The 22,751-nt window shown below is 45.5% G+C and overlaps 1 protein-coding gene across 19 annotated transcripts in view; it reads left to right on the forward strand.

The window, feature by feature from the left end:
• The window catches only part of CCDC7 (coiled-coil domain containing 7), a 502,159-nt gene that overhangs the window by 267,000 nt on the left and 212,408 nt on the right, over positions 1 to 22,751 (forward strand). For 17 of the 19 annotated variants that reach the window (XM_063922082.1, XM_063922092.1, XM_063922099.1 and 14 more), the window contains 5 exons: positions 4,231 to 4,302; positions 10,772 to 10,843; positions 20,412 to 20,483; positions 21,665 to 21,736; positions 21,838 to 21,909. In XM_063922082.1, coding sequence (XP_063778152.1) covers positions 4,231 to 4,302; positions 10,772 to 10,843; positions 20,412 to 20,483; positions 21,665 to 21,736; positions 21,838 to 21,909 — 360 coding nt within the window. The remainder of the gene's footprint in view (positions 1 to 4,230; positions 4,303 to 10,771; positions 10,844 to 20,411; positions 20,484 to 21,664; positions 21,737 to 21,837; positions 21,910 to 22,751) is intronic. The other 2 variants (XM_063922089.1, XM_063922095.1) reach the window with 2 other exon arrangements.

Genomic DNA, 22,751 nt, shown 5'->3' on the forward strand with positions numbered 1-22,751 from the left:
AAACTAAATGCTCTGTTTGAAGGGATGTGGGTGAATCCTGATAAAAAATGTTGTATTCCCAAAGGATTCACATAGCTTATCCTTTCCCGGTTGAAGACAGGAAAAAATGGGAGTCACCCCCTGTGTTAGACAGTGCACTTTCCAGGTTGACAAAGATGGTAATTCTCCCTGCTCCTGGCACGGCTTCTCTTAAAGAGCCGGCAGACCGCAAAATGGAAACGACATTGAAATCCATTTATGTTACCAATGGTATACTGCTCAGGCCCACTATTGCCTGCGCATGGGTGAGTCGCGCTATTGAAAAATGGTCAGAAAGCGTGTCATCAGAAATTGACACGATTGATACTCCTTAAGTTAGGGAATATCAAGGACGCTGCCGCCTACGGCTAGGCGGGTGTTATGGATTCGCCAGTGGAACGCGGATGCAGATTCCAAAAGAAACATGGAGGCTCTCCCATATAAAGGTGAGGCCTTATTTGGCAATGGCCTGGATGCGTTAGTCTCGGTGGCTACCGCAGGTAAGTCAACATTTTTGCCCTCTGCGCCTGCACCGCCAAAAAAGACTTATCACCCGCAAAGGCAGTCCTTTCGGCCCAATAAATACAAAAAGGTGAGAGGTTCCCCCTTCTTTGCAAGTAGGGAAAGGGGAAGGGGAAAGAAGCCCACACAGTCTCCAGGTTCCTAAGAGCAGAAGTCTACCCCTAATTCTGCCAAATCCCCAGCATGACGCTGGAACTCCCTTGCGGGAGGCCGCTCGGGTGGTGGCACGTCTCAAACTCTTCAGCCAGGATTGGATTCCGCCAGAGAGAGAAGCAGTAACAGCGGCAATCCAAAAATTATGTCAAGACCAGGTTATAGTCCTGGTACCGTTGTCACAACAAGGGCGGGGTTTTTATTCAAGCCTCTTTGTTGTTCCGAAGCCGGACGGCTCGGTCAGACCAATCCTAAATCTAAAAGATCTGAATTTCTTCTTGAAAAGGTTCAAGTTCAAGATGGAATCACTTCGGGCGGTGATTGCCAGTCTGAAGGATGGGGACTACTTAGTGACGGTGGACATAAAGGATGCTTACCTGCATGTTCCCATTTATCCTCCTCACCAGGCTTATCTGAGATTCGCGATTCAGGATTGCCATTACCAATTCCAGATGTTACCTTTCGGTCTCTCCACGGCGCCGAGGGTATTCACCAAGGTGATGGCGGAGATGATGGTCCTCCTTCGTCAGAAAGGAGTCAACATAATCCCTTATATGGACGACCTCCTGATAAAGGCGAGATCCAGGGAGCAGTTATAACAAAACATATCCCCCTCCCTGTCAATACTCCAACAACACGGGTGGATCATAAATTACCCAAAGTCTCAGTTGGAACCGACGACAAGGTTGTCTTTCCTCGGGATGATTCTGGACACAGAAGTTCAGAGAGTATTTCTTCTGCTGGAAAAGGCTCTGGAAATCCAGAAAATGGTAAAACAGATATTGAAACCATCAAGTGTGTCGATCCATCAGTGCATTTGGTTGTTGGGGAAGATGGTGGCGGCCTACGAGGCCATACAGTTTGGCATGTTCCATGCCAGAGTATTCCAGTGGGACCTTTTGGACAAGTGGTCGGGGTCACACCTACACATGCACAGAAAGATAATCCTGTCGTCAAAAACCAGGATTTCGCTCCTGTGGTGGTTGCACAGCTCTCACCTGCTAGAGGGACACAGGTTCGGCATTCAGGACTGGGTCCTAGTAACCACGGATGCAAGTCTCCGAAGCTGGGGAGCAGTCTCTCAGGGAGAAAACTTCCAGGGACGTTGGTCACAACAGGAAGCCTGCCTTCACATAAACGTTCTGGAGCTAAGAGCCATTTACAACGGCCTTCAACAAGCGGTACATCTTCTTCAAGACCGCCCTGTACAGATCCATGCGGACAATGTAACAGCAGTCGCATACATAAACAGGCAGGGCGGAATTAAAAGCAGAGCGGCAATGGCAGAGGCGACAAAAATCCTCCGCTGGGCAGAAAAACATCTACAAGCTCTGTCGGCAATATTCATTCCGGGAGTAGACAACTGGGAAGCAGACTTCCTCAGCAGGCACGATCTCCATCCAGGAGAGTGGGGCCTCCACCAAAAAGTCTTCGCAGAGGTGACAAGTCTTTGGGGAGTTCCTCAAATAGACATGATGGCGTCTCATCTCAACAAGAAGCTTCAGAGATAGTGTTCCAAGTCGAGAGACCCTCAAGCAGTAGCAGTGGATGCACTGGTGACCCAGTGGGTGTTTTCCGTCAGTGTATGTTTTCCCTCCACTTCCGCTGATCCCAAAAGTACTCAGGATCATAAGAAAGACAAGGGTTCCCCCAGACTGGCCAAGAAGGGCTTGGTACCCAGATCTTCAGCAGTTACTCATAGGAGATCCTCGACCTCTTCCTCCTCGGGAGGACCTGCTGCAGCAGGGGCCGTGGGTGTACCAAGACTTACCGCGGCTACGTTTGATGGCACGGCTGTTGAGCGCCGTATCCTAGCCAGGAAGGGTATTCCTAAGGAGGTCATCCCCACCCTTATTCAGGCCAGAAAGGGAGTAACGTCAAAACATTACCACCGTATTTGGAGAAAATATGTGTCTTGGTGTGAATCCAAGAAAGCTCCTACGGAAGAGTTTCACTTAGGACGTTTTCTCCATTTTTTGCAGGATGGTGTGGAGACGGGCCTACGATTGGGATCAATCAAGGTCCAGATTTCGGCCTTGTCAGTGTTCTTCCAAAAACAATTGGCCTCTCTTCCAGAGGTTCAGACCTTCGTGAAAGGGGTTCTGCACATCCAGCCTCCATTCGTGCCTCCAGTGGCCCCATGGGACCTTAACGTGGTATTGCAGTTCCTTCAATCGGATTGGTTTGAGCCTCTACAAAAGATCGAGTTTAAGTTTCTCACTTGGAAAGTGGTGATGCTTTTGGCATTGGCATCCGCAAGGCGGGTGTCGGAATTGGGGGCCTTGTCTCACAAGAGCCCTTACCTGATTTTCCATGAAGATAGGACAGAGTTGCGAACTCGCCAACATTTTCTTCCAAAGGTTGTTTCTGCTTTTCACAAAAACCAACCTATTGTGGTGCCAGTAGTTACTGACACATTCACTGATTCAAAGTCTCTAGATGTGGTTAGAGCTTTGAAAATCTATGTTGCTAGAACAGCTCGTATACGGAAAACAGAGGCCCTGTTTGTCCTGTATGATCACAACAAGATTGGCTGTCCTGCTTCCAAGCAGACTATTGCACGTTGGATTAGAAATACGATTCAGCAAGCTCATACTACGGCTGGATTGCCGTTACCGACGTCGGTAAAGGCCCACTCCACTAGGAAGGTGGGCTCATCCTGGGCGGCTGCCCGGGGGGTCTCGGCATTACAACTTTGCAGAGCAGCTACTTGGTCAGGGTCAAACACATTTGCTAAGTTCTACAAGTTTGACACCTTGGACGATGAGGACCTAAAGTTTGGTCAATCGGTGCTGCAGGGTCATCCGCACTCTCCCGCCCATACTGGAGCTTTGGTATAGACCCCATGGTCTCCCTGGGCACAGTTCCTACAACTGAGGTCTGGAGGAGGGGCATAGAGGGAGGAGCCAGTTCACACCCAATGAAAAGTCTTTAAAGTGCCCATGTCTCCTGCGGATCCCGTCTATACCCCATGGTCTTGATGTCGTCCCCAGCATCCTCTACAGACTAGGAGAAAAGGATTTACCGGTAGGCTATCAAAATCCTATTTTTTCTGTACTTTAAGGTTGCCTATCTGCAGATATGCATATACACCGCCCTGGACCCAGGTACATACTCCTACTACACGCCCCTGTTGCACACCCAGATTTGTAACCTTGCGGAGACTGCCCACAGACACTCCTCCGCCACGCCTTTTTAACATTGTTTACTTGAGGGTTTTTTTTTATGTGCAAGTCTGCTGAATAATTTAGCGCTATTCCTTATGCAAATATAGCGTCGGACATACGCCGTACGAATTTTGCCCATGCGCAGTGTATCCATTATCGCAATTGCAAATGGGTTTGCATTTGCGTTCAACTTTGAATTAGGCCCAATATAAATATATAGGATAACTATACACAAAAATAAAACCAATGTCTTGAATAATGAAATATGTACATGTTGAACCTGGTATTAGTATTGAATGATGGCATAGTACATGGGGAGGATTTTTACAAAATTTTTCTCTTTTTGATTCCTTCGTTCTCCATGTATTAGCTACAAGAACCATATGAAGGGGATTATAATAAGGAAGCTCATATAATAGAACAAGGACCTCAAGCAGTACTGGTACAGTATACACACAAGCCACAACTTGTATCCAGTTTTATAAAATTCCATCCAACAATAATTCAAATGCATTTTCTCTGGCAGGGTCCACAGGTTATCCACAGGATAACATTGGGATATGCCGGAGCGACAGCGGAAATGGCACCAAACGGTCACGAGCTTTCTGGCCTCCCAGGATGCATCGGGGCTTCACCATATAATCCCGCCCACTGACTCAGTCAAATCATTTTTTTGTTTGGTGCGGCAGGAGCCGGACCATGGTCACAGACCTGCTGGTAATAAAGCAGCCTGAAGCTTTTATTATTAATTTTTTCATTTTTTTCAAAATATTTTATTGGACATTTAAAAAAAAAAAAAAAAATAAGCATACATTTCAGTATACAACAACTTAAAGCGATAACAGCAGATCAACATGGCATAAGAGAAAGATAACATCATTGGTCAGGCAAAGGAAGAAAAAAAGTTACAAACTATGTCAGTTTCACAGTTCCTAGAAAGGGGGGTGACCTAGGGTAAGCAATTCAAGATTGTACCAGGTAGTATGTTTAACAGCCTGTCGAAGGGGAGTTTTAATAGTATCATCGAGCATCTGTACATAAGGGAGCCAAATATATTATTTTATTTTTATAGTCTTACTATGTTTTTTGAGTGACTTTTCTTAATAGCGTCTTAAACGCATACTAGAAAGAGTCGCTCCAACAACTCCCCACCGGGTCGCAAAACCGCTTACCTTCGCGGTACAGACGGGCGTCTGTGTCAGATGTTCTACCAGGTCCAGCAGACGTAACCAGGCTGTGGCCGGAGCATGGGGAGAAGGTAAGTCTATAGATTTCCTCTTACTAGGGGTTCCGGACACAGCTACACTGTATTGGTGGAGACTACAAACAATGTGTTGATGCGCCGAACACTCCCAGGTGCGACAGAGATACGCTCTAGGGATCGTAGGCGCCAGGACTAGGTTGAGGCCGCGATCCTTAAAGTTTAAGTCAAGAGGGGGAATTAGACGCTCTCCTGGCCGCCCCTCCTCCAAGTTCATGACCAGTTTCCGCGCGTCTCCCGTCCATGAACTGAATGACCTCACTTTCGTCTCATACGCTACCACGAGGGTACTCGGGCGCAGCTTAGACGCTGCGGTTGTGTACACTAGATTGCCGGACCGAGTCGCAGGCCTTAGTGTCTGCATACACGTGGCATTCACTGAGCGTCCGTGTCCGTTAGTGAGCGTCCGTGTCTTTCATCAGTTATCAGAACGGCAGTGTACACCAGTAGCGTCTGAATCCACTCAGCGTCTTGCGAGCGTATTTGATGGATATGGAAGTGTGGTGAGTCTCCCTGTATCCCGCTCTATGGAGGAAGGGCTATACAGTACTAAAAATTCTCTCTACTTGTTAGTATGAATTGTTAATTTTGGTACATATTGCATATGAGACCTGTATATTACTGTTGTTTCTGCATGTTATGTTTGAAAAAAAACTGTTAAAAACAGAAATATAATTTTCCTAATAACTTGTAAGTTATTATGATGGTGATTGTATTCTCATATGACAATGTTTAATGCTTTAACATGTGACTGCTAGTATGTGTGCTGACTTTTTTATGTTGTTAGTCCTGTTCTGAACCTCAATTCAGGTGCACGGTTGTGGTCAGATTGATCTCACTTCTATATATCTATATATAGGTGATTTTCAGTCACAAATTGTGTAGTCATAAACAGAATATTACCATGTCTGTGAGCGGCAAAAGTGACGAGGATAATTTATCAGGCACTCCTACATCCCTAACATGTTTATCTTATAAAACAGGGTTAATTGGTATAGGCCAGTTGGTCACTTATGAGGGGTTGTGTGCGAACTGTTTTGCTTTTCAGCAAAGTAAAAAACAGGAATTGGTTCAACAACCAGCAGAGCCACCATGGAGTATGTTCGCACAGACTTTGTCTTCAATAGCGGACAGGTTAACTCCGGCAGCCCCACCCCAGGGGATAGGTTACACTATTAACCCATACATGCAGCTCCCTTCCTACGGTTTGGTTCCAGTAGCCTCTACAAGTAACTAAGGGACAGGTAAGACTAAGACAGATGCGTCTAGGTGGCAGACTACACAAGATGATACAACAGATGATGATACAGTATATTCAAATACTCCGTATGATGATCAGTCGCAGAGTTTTAGTTCAGAGGATGTAGCTGAACTTATTGATGCTATGAAGGCTGTACTCTCTTTAGAGGAATCGGCCAAAACAGTGTCAAAATCTAAAGCACCTGTGTTTAAACGAACAAAGACAGTTAAAACTGAATTCCCAGCGTTAGATGATCTGACGGAAATGATGGAAGAATCTTCGGCGACGCCCAGTAAAAAGTATAAGATTAAAAAAAAATGGGATTCTTATTATCCATTTCCAGCTGCGGATTGTTCGAAAAGAGAAGTTCCTCCGAAAGTAGATGCACATGTACTGCGACTTGTGCATAAATCTGCTTTACCACTGTCATCTACCTCACTAAATAATGTCACAGACAGAAGGGTAGATAGCTTCTTGAAAAATATATTTTCTCTCTCAGGAGCAGTGGTAAGACCTGCTATGGCTTCGGCCTGGATAGCAAAGGCAATGGGCGAATGGATAGAGGAACTAGAGAATGGACTCTCTCCTCCTAATAGGGAGCAAGAGTATCATTTAAGCCGTTTAAGATAAGCTGCCCAATATTTGGAAGAAGCAGCAATTGATATGGGTACGATTGCTTCTAAAGCATCAGCCTTGAAAGTAGCCGCTCGTAGAGCAGTTTGGCTACGTACTTGGAAAGCGGATGCTGAATCCAAGAAAAAGTTGGAAGCATTGCCTTTCATTGGTAATATATTGTTTGGAAAACAATTGTCTGATATTCTAGAATCGGAAGCTGAATCGAAGAAGGTCAGATTTCCGGCTAGTTATAACCCTAAGACTAGGGGTTCATAGTTTCGTCCATTTCGATGGCAAGGCAAAGCGAAAGCTAAAGAGGAGTCTAAGCAACCCCAGTTCAATAGATCGGCCAGGGGTAGGAAGCAATGGGCTAGTAGAAAGCCAGCTTCCAAGCCTGAACAGAAACCATCAGCTTGAAGAGACGGGCTTCCGCCTGGAGGATTCCAGGGTTGGGGGCTGACTCCTTCATTTTGCACACATATGACAACAGATGCTTGGGTGCAGAAGGTGGTATCTCACGGGTATGGGTTCCCATTCAGGAGGCAACCTCCTCAAAGATTTTTTTGCACCAGCCCGTCTCGTATAGAGTCGAAGGCCAATGCCCTGCAAGAAGCAGTCCAAAAATTACTGCAGTCAGGTGTGATTGTCCCAGTACCTCCATCACAAAGGGGACAGGGGTTTTACTCCAATCTATTTTTGATTCAGAAGCCAAATGGGTCATTCCGACCAACTCTCAATCTCAAAATGTTAAACAAATACATTTGGATTCCAAGGTTCCACATGGAGACATTACGCTCCATAATGTTGGCTATGGAACCAGGAGATTACATGGTATCTCTGGATATACAGGATGCTTACCTACATGTGCCTATAGCACGGTCGCATTAGTGTTACCTCAGGTTTGCCATCCTCCAGGAACATTTTCAGTTCCAAGCCTTGCCCTTCGGGCTAGCAACAGCACCCAGGGTGTTTACCAAGATTATGGTGGTGATGGCAGCTTATCTCCGCAAGCAGGGGATAAGAATATTTCCATACCTCGATGACCTGTTAATCCTAGCACATTCGCAGGAGATACTTTTGAGCCTTCTTCAACAGCAGTAGTTTGTTTACAGAGACACGGGTGGCTCATAAACTGGGAAAAGTCGTCTCTGAATCCGTCACAGCGGATGGTTCATTTGGGGGCCATATTGGATTCAGGTCTACAGAAAGTTTTCTTACCAGAGAAGAAGATAGTCAAGGTGCAGGTCATGACACAGGAAGCGTTGCACACTCAGACAATGTCAGTCCAGGCAGTAATGCGACTGTTGGGTCTGATGGTATCAACCTTCGACATGGTGGAATATGCGCAATTCCACTCCAGACCATTACAGCACCTTATTCTAACCAAATGGAACGGAAATCATCAGACAATAAAAAAGCAAATGATAAAGTTTCCAGTAAACGTAAAAAGGTCTCTAGCGTGGTGGCTACAGACAGACCATTTAAACAAGGGGAGACCCTTTTGGATAAAAGAATGGCAAGTCCTGACAACAGATGCCAGTCTTCAAGGCTGGGGAGCGGTACTCGAAAGCCTTTGGTTTCAGGGAAAATGGTCCATAATTCACCTGCCAATAAATCTGTTGGAAATAAGGGCCATTTATATGGCTCTAGTTCAGGCAAAGGACAGTCTGCAAGGAAGACCGGTCCAGATTCGCTCAGACAATGCGACAGCAGTAGCGTACCTCAATCATCAGGGAGGAACTCACAGCAAAAGATTGATGGAGGTAGTAACTCCCATACTAGGGTGGGCAGAACTTCATCTTCCACCATTGTCAGCAGTGTTTGTTCCAGGTGTACGGAACTGGGAAGCGGATTTTCTCAGTCGACACACCATTCAGGAATCAGAATGGGCATTACACCCAGAAGTGTTTCAGACGATAGTGAACAGATGGGGTCTACCGGAGATAGATCTCATGGCGTCTCGTCTAAACAATAAAGTTCCGAGGTACGGATCAAGAACAAAGGATCCCGGAGCGGTCCTTGTAGCCGCACTGTCCGTAAAATGGAAATTTAATCTGGCATATCTGTTCCCTCCAATATCTCTGTTACCCAGAGTGGTGAGAAAAATAAAGCAAGCAAAGGGAGCCATAATTCTAATAGCTCCAGCTTGGCCAAGAAGGCATTGGTACACAGATCTACTGAGAATGTCCGTGGAAGCACTGATACTGCTCCCTCAACGTCCAGATCTGCTAATGCAGGGTCCTTGTTGTCACAGCCATCTGGATCGTCTGTCTTTGACGGCGTGGCTGTTGAAACCTCTATCCTAGAGGATTTTCAAAACAAGTAATTCAAACTATGCTTAGAGCAAGAAAACCTTCTACAGCTCGTATTTATCATCGAATATGGCAAGCCTATATTCATTGGTGTAGTGAAAAAACTTTGAATCCAAGATCTTTTAAAGTATCCAGGATTTTGGATTTCCTTCAAGCAGGATTGGATAAGGGTTTGAAAGTAGCTTCTTTGAGAGTTCAAGTATCAGCGTTAACTGTATGGTTTCAGCGAAAGATTGCTGATTTACAGGATGTGCGTACTTTCTTTCAGGGAGTTGTATACATTCAACCTTCATTTGTTCCTCCTGCAGCTCCCTGGGATTTGAATCTAGTTCTTAAATTCCTTCAGGGACCTCCGTTTGAACCACTTAAGAGAGCAGATCTTAAATGGTTAACGGCTAAAGTACTCTTTCTACTGGCAATGGCCTCAGCTAGAAGAGTATCAGATTTAGGAACGCTGTCATGTAAGTCTCCTTTCCTAAGTTTTTTTTCCAGATAAAGCAGTTCTCAGAACTAGATCTGGTTATCTTCCGAAGGTGGTTTCAAAGTTTCACCTTAATGAAGAGATTGTAGTCCCAGCTTTTCAGGTATCCGGACTTTCTGCGGGAGAAGCGTCGCTTGCTGGACGTAGTCCGAGCATTAACAATCTACATAGATTTACTAGTGCCATCAGAAAAACAGACTCTCTCTTCATCCTCTACGGATTTCTTAGAAGAGGATGGCCTGCTAGTAAACAGACGCTGGCAAGATGGCTCCGAATGGTAATATCAAAAGCTTATTCTCATGCAGATCTCCCTACTCCGGCTAATGTCTCTGCTCACTCTACACGTAAGGTAGGTCCTTCATGGGCAGCACAACAGGGTGCTTCAGCAGAACAGATTTGTAAGGCAGCCACATGGTCTTCCATAAACACATTCATCAGACATTATGCCTTGGATACTTTTGCCTCTCATGACACAGAATTCGGGCGAAAGGTCCTCCTGTGTAATCAGGAGCGTCCCCACCACTAAAACTGGATTTGGGAATCCCAATGTTATCCTGTGGATAACCTGTGGACCCAGCCAGAGAAATAGACGTTATGGTAAGAACTTACCGTTGATTACGTGATTTCTCTCATGTCCACAGGTATCGGGTCCCACCCTGACGCACCTGATTTGAGGATCTTGACAATCACTAAACCTCTTCCCACTTGTATGGAAGGGTGTGCATGTGTGTTCTTATCGCCTAAATAGGTTTCTACCTGATGCTCCTGCCTAATCGCTGTGGAAAGAACTGATTTGACTGAGTCAGTGGGCGGGATTATATGGTGAAGCCCCGATGCATCCTGGGAGGCCAGAAAGCTCGTGACCATTTGGTACCACTTCCGCTGTCGCTCCGGCATATCCCAATGTTATCCTGTGGATAACCTGTGGACATAAGATAAATCACGTTATCAACGGTAAGTTCTTCCCATAACGTCTATTTATCTGTATTTCTTGCACTTAAGGAAGAACAAGTTCCACAGAAAGCAACTGCCCAAACAGAAACATCTGTTAGATTTTATGAAAGATCGCTAACGGTAATTTCATACTACTAGAGTAGCCACCTTTTGCCAGCAGACCTTGGAGTACTGGTTGAATCAGTGTACTGCATCCAGCTTATAAAATGCTGTAGTGTATATACTGAGTTGAATGTTACGCAAGTTATTTATAATTGCTCTGGCCTTTCATGCAGGTACTGTAACTAAATGCATACATTCGCCTATACGCAGCTCTGTGGTAGGACTGCCCCTACCTGTAGGCTTGCTTTGAAACATGCTACTATTATCAGTGCACACATGCACCAGCCCTATCTAGGTGCAAAAACTCCATCTAGGAACAGACATTTGTAAACACTTCAGCACAACTCCGCTTTACAGCCCAATTACGCCTCTTCAGTCACAACTGGAGATGCAACTGTATGGCATATGATATGACTCTGCATAGCCTGTAGTTGCATAAGCTTGGTTCTGGAGCATGCGCAGAGTGAAAACACAAAAGATACGCCTTGCAAACGCTTGCGTTTAACTCTGCTTCAGCCCCTGTATGTTTATCCTGTGATTATGTATCCTGCATACCTGTTATATCAGTATCCTTTTAGTGAATCACCTACTGTATTCCTGCTGTCGTGGTACTCTCAGGTCATTCTGTTATACTTTTACTAGTATCCAAACTGAGCCACCCTACACCTGTTAAGTTATTATTACTTAAAATGATATATTGGGGACAGCCAAGTACTGGCGAATATATTGAGATGGATGGGAATGAGGGTTGCTGTCTGTGACGCTCCCGACAAGATCAGTTCTGATAGCAAGTAAAGGGATTTGTGATAGTCCTAGGCAAAAGCTTTGGAAAACTTGGTTTCTGCAGCGGGCTACATTGGTTTCCACAGGGAAACATCGGGGTGTAGAGATGGATCTTGATCCAGGCACCAACAGACTAAAGCTTTAGACCAGGCCGGCCCAAACTGTGGCTCTCCAGCTGTTGTGATACTACAATTCTCAACATGCCCTGCTACAGTTTTGCAATTAGGAAATGCTAAAATTGTGGAAGGGCATGCTGGGATGTGTAGTTTCACAGCACACAGGTTGGCCAGGCCTGCTTTGGACTGTCCCAGGATGCATTGGGGCCTCTTCTATAACCCCGCCTCCAGGCACTGTGACCTCAGTTTCAAGTTGGTGCCCTGCAGAGCAGGTCACTTAACAGGGGGGCTGCACTGGGCAGCCTTGAAAAAGCTTTTTATTAGAAGACTTTAAGGTCCGCAGCACTTATATGTCAGAGTGACATTCTGTGCTGCGGCTTCGTCACCTCCCCAGCGGCGTCGCATACTCCCGCTGGCTCAGTTCCTGGGTACTTGCAGCAGGGATGCTCTGGCATTGGGCACACGGTCGCAGTGCTCTAGTGATTCGCGTGGCTGCTACAAAGGGAGGAGGTAAGAGGGTCCCCCAGGTGGGACCCGCCATAAAATCACGTACCAATCACAGTCTAGGGAGACGGACTGCAACGCTGGCGTGGACACGGTCACCGAGCAGGGATCCCACTATATCCACCAGGGCATAGGAGTACAGGTCGGGTGTTCTAATGCCCACTTTAATAAGACTCCATAATACCAGGTGGTGAGGACCAGCATAGGGCAGACGGTGCTTGACCTGTAGCCCCTCCCCCGGCCCAGGGTGCCCTTTACTGCTTGTGTTCCCACCCTAGAGCTGCCTCACACTCTCCCCCACTCCCTGACTGAGACGCTGGGCGCAATCTTCTAAGCATAGCTGCGACTGGTCTCCGGGACTGCAGGGCAGGGTCTCCCCTGTAAATCCGCCTGTACATCAGCGCTGTGATTTTTCAGACACTTAAGTATTCTACATGTCGATATAAAGACAGCGTTCATTAAAAACAAGTGTACATGTGCCAGAATATATTGTACGAGTATTCTGATATATACATCCGGTCTCAGACCGCACTTTGTTTTTATATATATATATATATATATATATATATATATATATATATATATATATATATAGCGATAATCCTGCACTCTCATCGGAAAGAGTTCATCAAATTGTGGGTGCTCCTAATGGACCGAATCGGCCCACACACATGTAGTAGAGAGCTCCAAGGAATTTGGAAGGTGCACTCGCACAGGTAAAGGAATATTAGATACTTCTTCTTAAAATCACCAAAGCTTTTATTGTCGACGTTTCGGTCTGATGACAGGCCTTTTTCAAGACAGGTGATGTATCATCCTCATCAGTTCATCATCAAAGACAACAGATATATAATCTGCAAAAACACAGTAATACACAGTCACAAGCAATATGCCTCACCGGCCCCTGTGGGCGCCCAATAGTGACAATGATGGACCCGTCACCAAAAAAACACATATTAAGAATGTGCCTAGAGGATATAGACATCCTATTCTAATTACCTGGGATACATAAAGGAGTCCACACCGGGCATCTCCAATGTCAGAACAATCGAGTGTATTCAATACTAAAACTCATACAATGCAGAGGCATCCATCCATCTACCAAATGAATAAATAAAGGTTATCACAGATCTTTACACTCTTATCTATAAGTGCACATCACATCCAAAATAATATTACTAGACAGCCTCATACTTTATCGGAGTAGCCATAGAGAAACATGCAGCAGTAATGCAGGTGGCATAGGCATAAAGGGATCCAACCTACCAACACCAAAAAGGACAATATCCTCACTATATGTTAATATATCCCAAACAGTTACATCATCATAGAGCCAATGATATAGAATAGAACAACAATACTCACTTCAGCCAAGGGACTCCACAGACATTGCTGCATGCTGTCCCCATAAGCAAGTGAGCTATTTAAACCGTTCTGGCCGGAAGTGACGTCCGTTCCGGAAGTCACCCGTGTATACACAGGGATTTCATAATAAGACACTAACCGCTATACAAAAATGCCCCAAAACATACTATGAGTCGAGTGTCCCACCTGCGGACCCAGCGACTCGGTCATTCAGTCCGCAGCGCTGGCTGTCCGCCAGACGCCGTCTCTCATGGTGCGGCACTGCCGGAAACGCGTCATCATGCGTTCCAGCAGTGACTTCCGTGCGTGTCACATAGCCGGAAGAGTGCGCTCGAGTGTCATAATCCCCTCGGTAGCCGCAGAGAGACAATACCAACACATCCCATCACGAAATCATAAGTACCCAATCACTTAATACTATAATGGTCATACCTCCCTAATACTCAGCAACCGGATGTGAACGGGAAAACAATTATTCCCCGTTGCCAGGTAACCAGGGTGCTACAACACTGCATCCCAGTGCAGGGATAAAATATTAAATGACAACGTCACCCAACTAGCAAAATACCCATCATTTATAATAAAAGTAGAATACATGGATGGAAATTCATATCCCTACTAGGCACTATCTACATATGCACATTATGCAACTATTGTTAACTCCCACAGGAAAACAATTCAACTGCTTAAAAGACATATTTTAACTCCAAACCTACATGGGCAAAACTTGCTAAAAAAGTATTTGTATATCACTTAAGAAAGTGATGTCATACATCCAACCCACTGTGCCTATATCAGCACGCATATGCTCGTGCTTACTATACATATTATAATAGATAACAGACTTAAAGGGTCCAAATGTCTATCAGCAGCCCACGAGGCCGGTGAGTCATTCACATAACAATGATCATACAGTCAAATCAAACAAATGAAGCCAAACTATACAATAAGATGAAAACGAAGCCTGAATTGACACATGGGCCTCAATCTAAAAGGAAGCTCATCTGTCAAGCGGCTAATCTACTGTATACCTCATAAGAGCCCAACCACATTGTCGGTCATATAGCTGCTACAGAAAAGGATGTAGTGAATTTGCTTCATTGAGGCCCCTGGGGGCTACAGTGTCCAACGTATATATCCAATAACACTCCCGTTGTTTAAGGGCCAAAGATCGATCCCCTCCAATTGGATTTGGGAGAATCCAATCAATAATTTTACATTTGAGGCTCGCCACTTGGTGCCTAGCATCCAAAAAATGGCGAGCTACTGGCTTATCAGTCTTACCCGTAAGTATGGCCGTGTGTATGGAGGACCTGTATAATATTAGTCCAGTGCAGTTTTATTGTCTTGCTAAAATAATTATCTGCATTGTCACTGTGACTGTGTGTGCCTGTATCTACTGTGTGGATTTCACTTTCACTGTATCCCAGCTTTAGCTGTCACTGTATTCTGTAACCTAAGGGACTAGGTGCGTCTGGGTCACATTTATAGTGCTTCACAGTATTTATCATTAAGTGTATTCTACTGTGTACTCAGTCACATAATACTGGATTTATTCGTTGGTGTTGTGTACTGTGTACGCAGTCACATAGTACCGGATTTATTTGCTGGTGTTGTGTACTGTGTACGCTGTCACATACTAGGGGATTTATTTGCAGGTATTGTACTCTGTCTGGCTGTATCATACTAATACGCTCTGCTGTTACATATCTGATAATGTCTAACAAAAAGGGCGGGAAATTGGATAACGCTCCTGCATCATGCAGCGCATGCGCCAAGGATTTGCATGAGGGGGAAGTTTTGTATGAGGGTCTGTGTACTACTTGCCATACATCTCCCAGTCAGTCTGCAGCTCCTGTAACCAATCAGGAACTATCTTGAGTGGCGTTCTCATCTATGTTAAAAACGCTTGTGACATGCCTTACGCCCCCTATGGGACCTCCTGTGCTATTACAGTCACATATTGTCCCTATGGTAAATCCGCCTTGGGTGGATAATTTGTCTACCAAGTTGCAGCTATTGAATCAATCCTTGGTTAGACATAAGACTGCCCCAAGTCACTCTCGTGTCACGGGGTCATCTAAGCGGACGACTTCCTCCTCACAATCCACTAATCTCTCAGAAGATTCTTATGATGATGATGGGGAGCATACTGTCCCGTCAGACACTGACACAGCTGCTTCTGATGAGGAATCTACAACACAGGTTGATGTCCCTGACCTAGTGGTTGTTATTAAGCAGATGCTGCAAATATCAGATGATGATGATAACGATTCCACTACGGTGTCTAAGAAACCTGATAAGTTTAAACGTCAGAAGGTAACTAAAACATTATTACCGCATTCTGACCATTTAGTGGACATACAAAGAGAACCTTGGATTACTCCAGGGAAGAAATTCTCCCTGTCTAAAATGATGGTAGCTTGCTATCCTTTCCCTGCAGAGTTGTGTAACAAGTGGGAAAATTCACCGCCGGTGGATTCCCATGTCACCCGTCATCTACTCTGCCTGTCACCTTACTAAAGGAACTGACAGATAAGCGTGTGGAGGGATGCCTGAAGTCTGTTTACTCTCTTACAGGTGCTGTACATAGACCCACTATATCAGCCTCCTGGGCTGCAAAAGGTATTGAAGCATGGGTTCAGGCATTAGAGGATGAGTTGCCCCAGATATATCTGACAATGCCAGACAATTCCTAGTTTCTCATATTACCACCACCGCCTATTACATACAGGAGGCGTCCTCTAAAGCAGGTGTACTGGCAGCCAAAGCAGCAACTACGTCCATCCTGGCTCGCCGTATTCTGTGGTTGAGGTCATGGAAGGGAGACATAGACTCCAAAAAGACCTTGGAGGTACTACCTTTTAAGGGAGACATCTTATTTGGGGAAGACCTCAATAAAATTGTGGCAGACTTAGCGGCTGCTAAGACTGCTTTTCTCCCTAATACTACTCCTTCGACACAGAAGGCAAAAAGTACCACTTTTTGCTCCTTTCGACCTCAAGGGAAAGCAAAAGATCAGGCATACCCGAGACAATCTTGTGCTTCCATAACCACAAAGCCCAAGGCAAAACAACCTTGGGCAGCCCATCAGCCTGCTTCTAAACATGACAAGCCTGCCGCATGATGGGGCGGGCCTCCCCCTGGGGGACCCCAGGGTGGGAGGCCGACTTCTGCGATTCCCCCAGGTCTGGTTAAAGACCACTTCAGATGCTTGGGTGCGAGAAGTTGTCTCTCACGGGTACGCAGTCTCTTTCAAGAGGCGTCCCCCTCGCCAGTTTTGCACCACAGTTATCCCTTCGGATTCGTTAAAGGTGCAAACACTATAATTGGTTGTGCATTCCCTCCTGTAGACAGGAGTGGTGGTGCCAGTACCTCTGTCCCAGAGAGGCAGAGGATATTACTCAACCCTGTTTCTAGTACAGAAACCCAACGGGTCTTTCCGGCCCATACTCAACCTCAAATCACTGAACAAGTTTGTGAGAGTGTCCAAGTTCCGTATGGAAACACTGCGCTCAATTGTACTGGCCATGGAACCTGGAGACTATATGTTATCCCTGGATATACAAGATGCTTACCTGCATATACCTATTGCCATATCGCATCAGCAATCTCTGCGGTTTGCTATTGGCAACCTCCACTATCAGTTCCAGGCTCTGCCATTTGGACTGGCTACAGTTCCTCGGATCTTCACCAAGGTTATGGCCGTGATGACGGCTCATCTCCGTCCCCAGGGAGTCATGATCCTGCCGTATCTGGATGACTTGCTGATTCTGGCAAACTCCCACGATGTACTCCTCAGTCATCTGCAACTGAGGGTAAACTTCCTTCAAGCCCACGGGTGGCTCATCAACTGGATGAAGTCCTCGCTGGTCCCAGCTCAAAGCATGGTGCACCTGGGGGCACTGCTGGACACACAGTCAATGGTCCTGAAATTTCAGGACAGGATCAGATACGTCCTCTCTTGCCCAAGAGTGTCAATACACTCGGCGATGCAAGTACTAGGCCTAATGGTGTCGGCTTTTGACATGGTGGAGTACGCTCAATTTCATTCCCGCCCTCTGCAGAGGTTAATCCTTTCCAAGTGGGACAGCCTACCTCATCGGATACGGTCTCACATGATCTCCTTGACTCCGGAGGTTTGTCTGTTGCTGATCTGGTGGCTACTGGACCAACAGTTGAGCAGGAGCCATCCCTTATGGATCCCCAACTGGGTCCTACTGACTACGGATGCCCGTCTGAGGGGTTGGGGCGCGGTGTTGGAGCAACACTCTTTCCAGGGTCGGTGGGCCAAGGAGGAATCACTCCTCCAGATAAACATTCTGGAATTGCAGCCAGTGTTCAATGCTTTGTCTCTCACCCTGCCTCTGATACAGAACAGGCCTGTTCAAGCACAGTCAGACAACGCCACCACGGTGGCATACATAAACCATCAAGGTGGCACTCGAAGCCGCATGGCAATGATGGAAGTGTCAAAAATTCTTTGTTGGGTCGGAATGCCATCTGCCAGCAGTATCGGCAGTGTTCATTCCGGGAGTCCTCAACTGGGAAGCGGATTTCCTCAGTCGTCAGGACGTGCAAGCCGGAGAGCGGAGTTTTCATGAGGAAGTCTTTCAACTCCTAGTGGACAAGTGGGGCCTACCAGATGTAGACCTGATGGCGTCTCGACACAATCACAAAGGTCTTTGGATCAAGGACTAGGGATCCTCAAGCAGCGTTCGTGGACGCACTGGCAATTCCATGGAACTTTCAGCTGCCCTACGTGTTCCCTTCAGTGTCTCTCCTGCCCAGCGTGCTATGGAAGTTCAAACAAGAAGGAGGAATACTACCTCTAGTCGCTCCAGCGTGGCCCAGATGGTCTTGGTTCTCAGACCTGCAGGGTCTATCGATAGAGCGTCCTTTCTACTTCCTCAACGTTCATACCTCCTCGTACTTGTATCTACCCAGACCTGGCAAGACTGGCTTTAACTGCATGGCTCTTGAAGCATCACTCCTGAAGGCCAAAGGATTCTCCGAGGTGGTTATACAAACTATGCTGAAGGCCCGCAAACCGGCTTCTGCGCGGATTTATTACAGGTTCTGGAATTCTTACTTATTCTGCTAAGAATTATGATGCATGCAAATTCAGAACTTCCAGACTTCTGGCTTTTCTGCAACAAGGCCTGGATTTAGGCCTTCGTCTGGCCTCCCTCAAGGTTCATATCTCTGCCTTGTCGGTGTGGTTTCAGAGAAAAATTGCGTCTATTCCTGACGTTCATACTTTCACTCAGGGTGTTTTACGGATTCACCCTCCCTATGTGGCTCCATGGGATCTGTCTGTTGTCCTGAATGCCCTTCAAGAGTCTCCATTTGAACCTCTTGAGTCGGTGGACCTTAAATGGCTTACGGTCAAGGACATGTTGCTACTGGCTATTGCTTCTGCTAGGAGGGTTTCAGACCTAGGCGCTCTGTCCTGTCGTCCACCCTTTCTGATATTTCAACGTGACCGAGCGGTTCTTAGAATTCGCTCAGGTTATTTACCTAAGGTGGTGTCTTTCTACCTTAACCAAGAGATTGTGGTTCTGGCCTTTATCTCTTCTGATTTGTCCTCCAAAGAGCGGTCTTTGGATGTGGTAAGGGCTCTCCATATTTATGTGAAGAGGACTGCCTCTTTTAGGAGGTCAGATACCTTTTTTGTACTTTTTGGTTTTCACAAACGTGGCTGGCCTGCAATCCTTGGCCAGATGGATTAGAATGGTGATTGCACAAGCTTATGCGCAGGCTGGACTTCCAGCTTCTGCTGCTCTCAAAGACTATTCTACTTGGTCCGTTGGACCTTCTTGGGCGGCCCGCCGAGGCGCGTCCGCTGAACAATTGTGCAAGGTGGCTACGTGGTCCTCCGTGAACACGTTCGTTAGGTTCTATGCCTTCGATACTTCCACCTCCCAGGATGCTTCCTTTTGACGCCGGGTTCCTATACCCACTACGGCACGTCCCCTCCCATGAGGAACTGCTTTAGGACATCTCCGATGTTTCCCTGTGGCAACCAATGTACCCCGCTGCAGAAAAGGAGATTTATGGTAGACTTACCATGGTTAAATCTCTTTCTGCGAGATACATTGGTTCCACAGGGCGCTCACCCTGACGCACCTAGCTTCTATGGGTTTGTATGGCATTAGCTGCTAGTCCCTTCTCCTCCTGTCGTTAGTCACATAGAACCACATTCTCACATCTACCTTCTCTTTTACCTGCTCCTGTATTGGACTAGTTAACGAAACTGAGCTCACAGTGCCTGGAGGCGGGGTTATAGAGGAGGCCCCAATGCATCCTGGGACAGTCTAAAGCTTTAGCCTGTTGGTGCCTGGATCAAGATCCATCTTTACACCCTGATATTTCCCTGTGGAACCAATGTACCTCGCAGAAAGAGATTTAACCATGGTAAGTCTACCATAAATCTCCTTTTAGTGTTTCCCTATACCAATTATTTATCCTTATTTGCATAAAAAAAAAATAGAATTTAAACTTACACTATTACAGCAGGAAATTAAAACTGGTCAGCCATGGACTAAATGGACCAATTCCTTTTGCTGCATGAGATTCCCTGTGTCATGGGTTCTCATGCAACCCACAGGCAGTCCATCAATGAGCAATAATGGTGTACTTCTGCAAGGTTATAATCTAGACTCTTTGTGGTATGTTTTTCCAAGACTACAGATTTTCGTTATTTTTGTTCACAGGATTTAAAGCAGCAGGCGTGTTTTCAAAAGCCGCCACATAGTAAAATGATCCTTTCCTGTTTTACTGTGACATTAATGGTAGATGTTCTGATTTATTGGTAGTTGCCATTGGCAGATGATGCTGATAAGCAGCAGAAGTTACCTACTGTACAAGATGGACCCCTAACAAAAGAGGTACCCACAAATAGCTACTACTGTACATTTGCTTCAGTAATAAATTAAGTAATAAATGTCATTTATGAAAGATTTTATGAAAAATTATGGTCCTGCCATACAGTTGTTCATATCTCTGGGTAACAAAGATTCCCAGGCGTTGTCTGTTTTTCTAGACAATTAAAACAATATGTATAACAAGGAGTGCATCAGTGCGAACGTGCATACATAAATACCAAATTAGTGTGTACTGTAAGTGTCCATGAGTACAGTCTAAACATCTGCAGATCGTCAATCACTGTGTGGTGTGAGCCTTCTCATTAGCTACATACTCAGATGTATCGTCAATATAATAAAATAAATAAAACAGTATATGGTGTAGTAGAATATACAGTTTCCAGTAGTAGTGTGATGCTGATAATACTGTGTGTAAATGCAAAGCATTTGCCCTGTATGTATGTGAGGGTTTAGTAATTCCCAAAATATCTTTATGCTTCTGCAAGTGGTGCATCAAAAAATTCAGAAATACTGTGTAATAGCAAATCGTGCCCCCAAAGTGGTTACATTAACTAACATGTTGTACCTTTCAAATCCTTAATGTTGGATGATTATGGAAAGCTTCTGCCCTGCAGTGTTGAACCCGATGGGCATTTTGCCTCTTTCAACCTCACTAACTATGTAACTATGTGGTGTTTCAAGCCCTCAGATTTTTACTGTGTATCTCTAATAAAGAAAAGAGGGCAGAAACCTAACAGTTAAGGGGGGTACACACGGAGGGATCCGTGCTTAAAATCTAAGCAATCTTGCTAGATTGCTTAGATTTTAAGCACGGATCTGCCGTGTGTATGCCCTCCAGCGATAGCGATGCGCGGCCCCGCGCATCGCTATCGCCGGTGCTAGATTGAGCCTGCATGCAGGCTCAATCTAGCGGGTCGCTCACTTCACCGTTGTGTGAAGTGAGCGGCCCCCCGTCGGCTTTCCTCCTCGCTCAGCACATCGCGCTGTGCTGAGCGGGGTGAGAGATGTGTGCTGAGCGGTCTGTGTTAAGATCGCTCAGCACACATCTCTCCCGTGAGTACCCCCTTATAGGAGGACAGCTGCTGTTAGTACTGAATGATGGTCTACTGAATAGGGAGGGAGGATCTTTTCGATGTATTACCTTTGTTTTTTTACTTTTGGTTTCTTAATGCTCCATTTGTTAGATACAAGACCCATATGAAGGTGATTACCAGAAGGAAACTCATATAATAGAACAAGGACCTCAATCAGTACTGGTACAGTATACACATAAGTCATGGCTTGAGTTATTTAAAAAAATAAATAAAATTAAAACCAATAATTCACATGAATTTTATGTATATTTTTTGCACATAAGGAAGATAAAGTTCCACAAAAACTAATTGACCAAACAGAAACATCTGCTAGATTCCATGAAGGATTGCTGGAGGTAATTATAATTGTTGCTCATTTGTAATTTACACACATTTTCTAACATTGACACACACTGCTCCAACACAATCAGTCCTATGCACATGCTTGGCAATACTTTGGTTTACTGTGTTCCTACAGATGTGCCCACATACACTATCCTCAAATCGCAGATTTGAGGGGGTTTTCAATTACAGATGAATATACATTGGGCTGTTTTTCACAATTTTTCCAGATGTTTCACCTGTATTTTTTTTTACAGGCTATCCAATTTGGTCACCTGTAAAAAAAAAATACACTGTCTCCTGAAAACACACAGGTTAAGTGAAACCTGTGTGTATTTGGGTGAAAACAGGGCTGTTTCCGGGGATTTGGTTTCACCTGCCTGTGACGGGTGAAACAAAGTCTTTGATAAGCCGCATCTCATACTGGCTTATTATTAGGGATTAATTGGATAACCCCCGACAAGAGGCTAATTGGATACCCCCCTTGATTTTCTTAAAATATTTATTATTATTAATTTATTAACAGTTTCTTGTATAGGAAAGAAAATTCCATTGCACTTTACAAATGTAAACAACAGTGATAAAGCAAAACTGGGTAGTAACAGTCATAGAGGTAGGAAGGCCCTGCTTGCAAGCTTACTATCTATACTGAAAAAGACATTGATTCACAAGGATAGTTGCTATCTATACAGGAGCGTCTAAAGAGAGGAAGGGGCCCATGTGCAGACTCCAGGTGGGTCCCCTCCTCTCCACGGCACCATAGGCACCAGCGTTGTGCCAGAGTCTACTGCGCATGCACAAGTAATTGGAAATATTGCGCCCACCATGGTCCAGAGACAAACTTCCTACTGCGCAT

Source organism: Pseudophryne corroboree, chromosome 5 (assembly GCF_028390025.1).
Source record: "Pseudophryne corroboree isolate aPseCor3 chromosome 5, aPseCor3.hap2, whole genome shotgun sequence".
Taxonomy (NCBI): Eukaryota; Metazoa; Chordata; class Amphibia; order Anura; family Myobatrachidae; genus Pseudophryne; species Pseudophryne corroboree.